This window comes from Candidozyma auris, chromosome 2 (assembly GCF_003013715.1).
Source record: "Candidozyma auris chromosome 2, complete sequence".
Classification (NCBI taxonomy): domain Eukaryota; kingdom Fungi; phylum Ascomycota; class Pichiomycetes; order Serinales; family Metschnikowiaceae; genus Candidozyma; species Candidozyma auris.
Genome location: NC_072813.1, coordinates 2,390,227 through 2,399,771, shown reverse-complemented (window position 1 = coordinate 2,399,771; position 9,545 = coordinate 2,390,227). Strand labels below are relative to the sequence as shown.

The following is a 9,545-nucleotide window of genomic DNA, read 5'->3' as shown; positions in this document are numbered from 1 at the left end:
CCGAGGACCCTGAATGTGGGGCAGAAGTTATTCACGAAGGTGATCCGAGAAAAAAAGATATTGGATATTAGCACTAAGAGATGGGGTAAAGATGAACTCTTCTTGCTACAATTTGTTTGTGTTGGTCTCGTTTATGGGTGTTGCTACCGGTGGAAGTTTTTGGCTGCAAATAGTGAGAGAAGGGATCAAAGCGGCAGAGGGGAAGTTGCAAATTTCAGGGCGACACAGAAAAGTGGAGCTTATTGTGAGTACGGTAGAATAAAAGCTCATGTGTGTTGCTTTCAAATTCACAGCGTGATTAGTCAAATTAGCCTTTTTCGGTCTCGACGGGGTATCACCATCAACGACTTCAACTTGGCCCGCCAAGACTGCAAGATATGCTTTGCTACAATACTCTAGCTACCTTTTTGCTCGTATTCTTGGACATGATTTGCTCGGATCCGGGAAGCGATCGATTCTCCTGGCCATGAAGGAAGACAATGGGCTCGAGCATAATGAATTACATGAATAGGGTAAACGCGTGCTCTGAAAAGATCTTACACGAACCCCGATCTCCGGGGTGAGAAATGATGAATGGGAGGCTTTTATGAGGGATTTTTGAGGGAGGTATTATAAAATGGAGTGGTGGTATCTCGACTGTCTGCCACATTTGAGGCTTTATTGGGCTTTCTAGTCGCTTGTCCCCTCTATGGCGTCATAAAAATTACCGAAACTGCCCTATACAGCTTCCAAGTTTACTCCCCACTTTTGGCGCTTTTGGAAAAGTTGATGGAAAGTATCTATCAGTTGACTTCTTACGGAAGAAATATTGAAAAACTTTTGGACTTACTACGCTAAAATTTCTACTGTGTTGGGTAGGCTTCCTTTTTTGCTGAAGCTTTCCCTATTGTGATACATGCAATATGACGTTTTTCAAGACACACTGTCAAAGTCCCAAACTTTTAAAACCACGCCTGACTTAGAAACATGGAAGCTCAACAAAAATCTAGAGGATTTCACAAGGGAAGTTCTTGTGGCACAATAATACACCGACACAATGATGCGAAATAAACAAAGGTCAACGAATTGTCTATGGGCTGGTCAGCTGCTTCCGGTTCTTGCGACATTTGAGTAATAGCATTTTATTTTTTGACCATCCCTTCCGGAGCTTCCATCGGTCCCCTTTACTGGTTGCGAAAAAGGGTTTTTCGGTCCTCGGCTTACACAAATAGTCCATGCCCTCGTCACACCACCTCCACCTCAACTTTTGACAAGTTCGACAATTTCAAGGAACGAACTCTCATGATTTCTTTTGATACTGGCAATCTTTTACCACTAATCCATTGCTGTAAGCTCGTATCTCGGATGTGCGGACGCCCTCTAACGACGCCTACAAAGCTACACACAAAACAGACGAGAACAGTACAAATAATCTACAGCGGCGCATGGTATCTTCGAATCATGAAAAATCGAGATTCATCCCTTTTTCAATTAAGCACTCTTCATCTATCCACTGCCACCACAACTGGCAACCTGCACACAGTCATGGGCCAATGAAAAATGTCAACGCGAGAATCATTGAAACCTTCAACACCTAACCTTAAACAACTCCTACCACCTGTCATATACAAACATGGGCGCCGCTTACCAGATCCTCGGAAAATCCGTCCAGCCCCACGTGTTGTCGCTCGCCACCTTGGGCCTTGTGGCTTTCGTGGCCATGCCAAAGCCTTGGGGTCCAGCCAAACCAACCACACCAGCTATCAACGCTTCGTCCAAGGAGGAGGAGAAGTTTGTCCAGGACTTCTTGGCTAAGCACCTTGAAAAATCTGCTGAAAAGCACTAGAGAATTAGAATAAACGTTTGACAAGCTCCATATATGTAGGTTTGCTGAATCTTGTAGGCGTGGGAGCCCAGGGACGATCATCCAAGAACAATGCTATGACCCAAAGCCCTTGATCAGCTTGTATACTCAATCAATTGCCTTCACTACAAGAGGTTTATGGACTTAAACGACGGTTCTGTTAACCATTGGTAGTTGGTGTACGGGTCTGCCTCTTAGTACAACGCCATAGTTAGGCGAAAAGTCCCATCTCATCGCATCTCATCTCTCGAAAACATACACCATACAACGCCATGTCTGCTATATACAAGGCTCTTCAAGGAAGCCTGAGCAAAGAGTCCTCAGAAAAAGCCAAACACATTAACCGCCAAAGAGTGCTTGTCATCTCGTCCAGAGGCGTCACTTACAGGCATCGTCACTTGATTCAGGATTTGACATACTTGATGCCACATGCTAGAAAAGAGCCCAAATTCGATTCCAAGAAGAACTTGCACCAGCTCAACGAAGTTGCTGAGTTGTATAACTGCAACAACATTTTTTTCTTCGAGGCAAGAAAGCACCAGGACCTTTACCTCTGGATCCTGAAGCCTCCCAATGGTCCCACAATGAAATTCTATATTCAAAACATGCACACCTTAGATGAGTTAAATTTCACAGGAAACTGTCTCAAAGGTTCTCGCCCGATTTTGAGCTTCGACAAGCTGTTCAACTCTTCGCCTCAGTTTGAGTTGATAAAGGAGATGTTTATCCACACGTTTGGAGTGCCTCCTAACGCCAGAAAGTCCAAGCCTTTTATTGATCACGTCATGACTTTTTCCATCGTAGACAACAAGATCTGGGTGAGAAACTACCAGATCAACGAGACGGAGGAGCTCAAAGAGAGTGACAGAGAAAGCGGGGTGGTGGATGCTGACTCGCTTTCTCTCGTGGAGATCGGACCTCGTTTCGTGATGACCTTGATCACGATTTTGGAAGGGTCGTTCGGCGGGCCTAAGATATACGAGAATAAGCAGTATGTGTCACCCAACGCTGTGAGAGCGCAGTTGAAGCAGCAGGCGGCAGAGCAGGCCAGATCTAGGGCTACTGCTGCTTTGGATAGGAAGATCAAGAGGAGAGAGATGGCATTGAAGGCAGATCCGTTGTCGAATGAGTCGTTGTTTAAGTGAGGAGAGCCAGCTGCTAGGAAGGTGGTCAACTAGGATATAAATGCTCGGACATCACGGTAAATGCGGTTGTTCGGTGATGTGCTAAGAAATCAAACAGTCTCACTGACGAGAGAAAATATAGGCTTCTTTTTTCAGTGATTCATGAGTATGGTTTAGTTCTCATGGATCTGGAGACTTGAATGAAAATAGAGCAGTCAAGAGTATAAAATGGAACTAAGGTGAGTGTAGGTACAATCTTGAAACACGTCAAGTAATTTATAATGCTGAATTTGAGTTAAATAATTGTTTAAGCCTTCGAGAAGGATGGATCCTCCATGTATGTTCGAGGCGGAACAATGTGGATGTTTGGAATAGGGTTTGATAAGTTAGATTTCTACAGTAAATCAATATCAGAGCTTGGTGCTGGATGAGGAGCTTAATGTCCTACCCGACCTTTGCAAGTGATGTTGTTGTGAAGGGGTAGTTTAAGGAAGATGAAATATTTTGCAGCCATTATAAACCCGTACACCGCTTTACCCCAGGAGCCGAAGACCTCGACCGAAAACAGAATTTATCTGATACTTGCAATACTTGAGGCATTAGATTTGATCTTAAAGGCTTCAATGGTCGATGGATAGAGTTTCGTGGAGAAAAACGGTAGATTTTGAGGACATTAAGGTAAGTGAACTGCCCTGTTAGCGTATCTCTACAATTGGGGTTTCACAATTTGAGGTTAGTGGCACTGAAGAGGCGTCTCAAGTAAATAACGCTATAAACTTTAATTGTCGTTATTTTCAATTGCATTTATTATAACCTGATGTTCAAACTATAATCTCGATAAAAGATTAAGTACCGTAACTCAAGGTGGCTTATGATCAGCATTGTTGTCTTTACACTACTTCCGACCTTTCCATTACAGGCAGATATTCAAAAATTGAAGACAATGAGCAAGTATATATGGGAATTTTGAACATTTCACTAAACGTCTCATACAAACAAGGCTTCATAAGCTTATCTTGAAAACCACCCCCTTTGGCCCCTCGCGAACTATGACGTAATGACACCACCCTCGCTTAAGCGCTCAGGGGTACACAAAAATAGACAAGAAGTAGATCAACACAACAACATACCGAAATCCACCCAATTTAAAATAGTCAGAATATTTACCGGTAACTTATAGTTTATGTTCCTTCAATTTCTAACCTCTTATTTCCTTTCTCTTTTATTATCTTCTGTTCTCAGTTGTCCTGCAAGTGAAGATCCACATACTCCTCTGAAACAAGCGACCTCCATCCCCTAATCAATGCATTGTAAATTCAAAAGAACTCCCCTATAGAATCTTCAAACCAAGTATCATCTACAGGGTTTTCTTTATCCTCTCTTTTCTTCAAATTTTCACGTTTCCCACAAAAGCCTTGCCATTGCTCTTTTCGCAGCCATTTCACCACGGCTCCAGCTGCTCCACCACCCTCGGTAACTTCCTTAAACTTCCATCAAAACCTCCTTAAAAGAACCACACATTCACTCTGCCTTCGCCTTCTCTGTCTTTTTTTAGCTGTATCTCCTGCTTGTGCCCAAAATAGTGCAGCTGCCTTCCATCGCCCTACTGTCGTGACAATCCCATTCTTCACGCAGCTACATGCCCTACCACAAGTATATGAGGGAGACCAAAGACAGACCCAATTCTTGTCTTTCTTCCTAAACCCCTAAAAGCTTCATTTTGTTTGCTTCATTTTTTTTTTGCACCTTCTGTGTGGATTTCGTGACTCCGCCTCAGACTCTTCCTACACAGACCTGGCGTGCCTCACTTTGAGAAGAAACCACCTCTGGTTCTCTATTCTGTTTGAACATGCTGTTCAGGGACCAGTTCATGCAAAACGCCGCTGAAGAGAGCTCCAGGCCGCCCGTGCCCAGCAAGGATACCATGCTACGGGGAAATCAGAACACTTTACTGTCCAGGGCATACCATGAAGCTTCTTCGACGCAGCCGTTTCTGCCCCTAGATGCTGACTTCTCAAATCAAAGACAACACAACACGCCCTACGGGTACAGGTACTACGAGAGCGGGAACAGCGTGAACACGTTTGGGGAACAGCACGAGATGGCGCGTTTCCCCAGTAGCTCGAACCCGTTTGAAGAGGCGAAGGACCCCTTCAGCTCAAGGTCCGGGTCTCATGAGTACCATGTTACGGGTAGCCATGACGACGTGGAGAACGAAAGTATTACGGAGAAAGTTAGGAAGAACGACAGGGCCAGACGTAAGCTCGAAAAAAGACTCCCCAGGTTCCACTACACGAAACTACCTTACTTCACCATCTTGGTCACGCTCATTCAGGTGATTGTTTTCATTGTGGAGTTGGTGAAAATGGCCCAGCTTACGGGCCTGGCCTTCCAGACAAGCCCATACTTCAATCCGATGCTAGGGCCCTCGACGTACTTGTTGATCAATATGGGTGCTAGGTACGTGCCATGTATGCACAAGCTAGCGGGAATCACATCAGACCCTACAGTCCAGTTTCCTTGCCCCAACTCCACATCAGTAGACACAAATGTGTGCAATTTGGCCGAGCTTTGCGGACTTAGTGGTATTTCCCAAGACTCCAATGGGTATCATCCCGACCAATGGTATCGTGTGATCACGCCGATCTTTCTACACGCTGGCTTTCTTCACATTGGATTTAACTTGCTTTTACAGGTGACCATGGGTGCCTCTGTGGAAAGGGCCATAGGCGGCTTGAAGTATGCCATCATATACATGGCGCTGGGAATCTCTGGATTCCTCCTAGGAGCAAATTTCTCCCCCAACGGCATTGCCTCTACTGGTGCGTCCGGTGCTCTCTTTGGCATCATCGCTGCAAACTTGCTACTCTTCATCTATTGTGGCCGCAAGAATACCAATCCCTACGGCACCAAACACTACAAGCTATTTATTTTCATCATGATCTTCGAAGTGATCATTTGCTTTGTGTTGGGGCTTCTTCCTGGCTTGGATAACTTCAGTCATATCGGTGGTTTTTGTATGGGTCTTCTTCTACTGATACTATTTCTTCCTGACCCTTCTTTCGTTTACATTGACGGCGTCTATACATACTATGCTGACACATCCACATTACAGCTTATGCTTAATAGTTGGAACCCGATGGACAAGTACAGCGACAAGATCAAATGGAAAGTTCTAGCTTGGGCTGGTTTCCGTGTGGTGTGCCTAGTATTGGCGATCTTGTACTTTGCTCTTTTGTTCAAAAATCTTTATTCTAAAGGGATGGAGGAAGGCAAAAAGACTTGTACTTGGTGCAAGTACATCAACTGTATCCCCGTCAACGACTGGTGCAAACAGGGAGAAGTGAGTGTCGAGAATGTGGACAGCTCAGGCAACACCGACTCAGCCGCTTCTCCCACAGGTAATACTGATCCCGCGAGCCAATCGTTTTCCCTTATGACTATCACCTCGCCCGGGCAGACCGTTGCCACAGAAATTCCAAATACGCAAAAAAGAGGTATCGCTGAGTCGTACCCAACAGACACACTTCAACGAGATGCCGCCAACGCTTTCCAAAGACGATTCCAGGTGGATATACTGACCACTTTCAACCCGGAAACGCCACTTGTGGGCCACGACACGTCGCTACAGCAGCCAGCGAGCATCCTTGCATACTTTACGCTTGTAGCCGTGATGGCATTCCAAGCGTTCCAGTTTGCTCGTCGTCGCTCGCACAAGAACTAACTTTTTACGATCTTTACGACCAATCTTAGAATAATTTAGGAATATAAGGAGAAAAATTGACTCCGATCACAATTCATCATGACTACGCAGAACGGTGTTAAATTCGCACTATAGTAGCTTTTGACATACTTAATTCTCCAGGGTTCCTGTGTAATCTAGAAATTTTTATAGGCGTGATAACCACTTTCGTGGAGTTGTAGGGCTTTTAGACTGAGGTAAGAGAAGTTTGGGTTACCCAATATGACTTTTTCTACTTTCAATATCCCATGGCACCTAACATTTTATATATGCTGAGAAAAGATCAAGTATAGAAAAAAAGGCACTTGGATACACTAAAAGGAATTGGAAAAAAAAACGATAGAAGGTTATGAAATGCACATTAGTGCAAGCAAATCATCCTCTTCGAAAAGGGATTCCTTGCCTGAACCTCTTCTCTGTACCAGGGAAGTATAGATGTACCCTGGTCTCTTGCACCTGCACAATCGAGAATGGCTGCAAAATCGTTGATTCTCTACTCTTTTGCACACCATCGACAGTAATGGGACAGATATCAAGTAAATCTAGTTTGCCCAGAGCGACAGAAGATATTGCGATGACTGATATGCCCACCGACTCTTTCCACTCTCAGCATGAAACCGACGTTCGACCTAGCGAACAGTTCTATCCCTCTCATCCATCTATATCCTCTGACACTTTGACCGAGTCCAAGTCATTAGGTGACAAGCTCGCAAATTGCGGTGTATTGAACGTTTCGGCGTATTCTTTCATGAGGGACATGCTCAACTTCATGTCAGACAAACCAGCAAAAGAAAAAGGAGCTTACACTCAAATCTTGATCAGAATGAAAGAGGACTTGAATTCAAATGTATCAAGGAGGCTCGCAGAGGTCAGATTCAGTGGGTTTAATCGCTTCTTCGAGAAATATGATTTAGTATTAAGCGAGGTAGTGCAAGCGTCGTTTGACAAAGTGAAAGAGGAGTTGAGCAATCCTAGCAAAGGTAGAATGACACATGAAGAGCAAATTTTTGCAAGCTTTGACATACCGAACCAGATAGGCGATCGTTTGAGAATTTTCGGAGCCGACCCATCAAAGGTAACCGAATTGCAAAAATCCTTCCGATTTGTCATTGATCACACTTTCCCAAAGTACGAAGGTTTTATGAAATTGATGAGTGACTTCCACGCTGATCTTCATTCTGATAAAACCGAGACGAACCTATGCATCGGAAGGGTTAAAACTTTTTCTGAGGAGCTCGCTAGTCTCCATATACCCTGCGTCGAAACCATTCAAGTTCGCCTTTTTGACGTACGTGACCTGATGATGGGTAAAACAATTTACTACGGCAAACGCGCAACCACATGGAAGAATTCCGTCCACGCAATAGCCTATTGCATTAGTTTGCCTGTCATCTTTATTTTAGCCAGTGCTTTAAAGCCGTAAGATTCTGGACATTCAAGAGAACGGCCTGTATTGCCGGCGCCTGCTTCTTTGGACCTACATTATTTCGACGCATCAACATTCTTGGATTTGCAGTCAAAATGTTCTATAGTGGTTATTGCAACTTGAGGAACTTGGGAACGAGGAGAAAACAAAAAAAACGCATGAGACAGTCACTTTCTGAACACCATCCCTTGATGGTATCGTTGCATAAAATAAGAAATAGGCTTCTCTCCAAAGGATTTAACATCCTTTATGTTGACAAGCTCATGTGCCTTGTCTTGGAGATCCACGAAGTCATGCTGAAGAATAATAGCAATTCAGCATTATCATTCGAAACCTATATTGGCAATCTTGCAATAGATATGACTTGTGAATACACTGCGGAATTGCACGACATTCTTGAAGATTTGAAAATTGGCCCCGACATACCAAGAGGTGAAGAAATGAAATGCACTATCAAGGAGCTTTTGAGTAAAGTTCGTCTGGAGAACTTCAAATTGAAGCCTTTTCATAAGGCATTGATAGATAATGTACTCAATTATCTGATCACCTGCGCGTACTGCATATGCCTAGTGGTTTGTCTCGTCGGATGTTTCATCACCAACGCGCCATCAAATGTCACCGTTTTTTATGCGGCACTGGGAAGCGTTTTGAGTTGCTATTCCCCTTTTTGTCAACAAGTTCCTGAGTGGGAGAATTTGCAAATTAAAGATACGTGTAAAAAGTACTGGAAGCGCTTCTGGTCTCCTCTTGGCCTGGAAAATGAATGTGAGGATATCAAGTAAACTTGTTCATTTGATTTGACTATTGATTTAAAAGCCCTTTAAGCGATGTTTGAGATCAAAGTAGAAGCCGAAATTATTGTCGACCTCACCTGAGAACGTATAGAGCCAATTGTCTCTCAAGTGCGGCTTTCTCAAAGCTCAGGTTGTGCTAGCTCGACCAGCGAGTAGTGCTTCTGACAATAAACTCTACGTTAGTTTGTCCGAACTTTTATATCTACTTATTCAAGCTCCTTGTATGTATTCAGCGATCTGCCGAATGACATAGAATTACAACAAAGTTGTGACGATTGAAAATGTCTAAGCAAGATTGCACCCTCCTTCGACAGATCGATGTCTGCTGACTTCGAAGTGGTGACTGGTGCCAAAAAGACGTTGGCACAGAAAGAAGTGAGGATTATGAGAAAAAGGTTTAGAAAAGGTAATACTCAAATTTCCCAATATTGAACGGCAACCACACAGAAAGAGCCGTCGAGTCAGGGTTGCTTCCGAAATTCGCCAGTATGAATACCTTGATGCCGAGTCCATGAGACCTTCTTTGCTTTTCTGATATAAAGGAAGGCTTCAACTTTGGAAGCTTGCAATCAAAGAGAAAACTTGGTAGATCGATCGAATCTCTCTTTTCGTGTGC

At 43.9% G+C, this 9,545-nt stretch overlaps 4 protein-coding genes across 4 annotated transcripts; all 4 read left to right on the top strand. All coding sequences in view use genetic code 12, as the record gives it.

Moving 5' to 3' along the window:
• Positions 1-1,612: 1,612 nt before the first annotated feature.
• ATP19 (F1F0 ATP synthase subunit k) lies at positions 1,613-1,825 on the top strand (the record flags this gene model as incomplete). The annotated part of the gene is made up of 1 exon (XM_054702097.1): positions 1,613-1,825. The coding sequence occupies one exon, from the start codon at positions 1,613-1,615 to the stop codon at positions 1,823-1,825; it is 213 nt and encodes a 70-aa protein (XP_054558072.1).
• A 290-nt stretch (positions 1,826-2,115) lies between these two features.
• CSI2 (ribosome biogenesis protein BRX1) lies at positions 2,116-2,988 on the top strand (the record flags this gene model as incomplete). The annotated part of the gene is made up of 1 exon (XM_029036067.1): positions 2,116-2,988. The coding sequence occupies one exon, from the start codon at positions 2,116-2,118 to the stop codon at positions 2,986-2,988; it is 873 nt and encodes a 290-aa protein (XP_028891309.1).
• Positions 2,989-4,816: 1,828 nt separating this feature from the next.
• RBD1 (Rbd1p) lies at positions 4,817-6,691 on the top strand (the record flags this gene model as incomplete). Its single annotated transcript, XM_029036066.2, has 1 exon — positions 4,817-6,691. One exon carries the CDS (start codon positions 4,817-4,819, stop codon positions 6,689-6,691), a length of 1,875 nt encoding a protein of 624 aa, XP_028891308.2.
• Positions 6,692-7,283: 592 nt separating this feature from the next.
• CJI96_0002551 (uncharacterized protein) lies at positions 7,284-8,132 on the top strand (the record flags this gene model as incomplete). The annotated part of the gene is made up of 1 exon (XM_029036065.2): positions 7,284-8,132. One exon carries the CDS (start codon positions 7,284-7,286, stop codon positions 8,130-8,132), a length of 849 nt encoding a protein of 282 aa, XP_028891307.2.
• Positions 8,133-9,545: the final 1,413 nt, after the last annotated feature.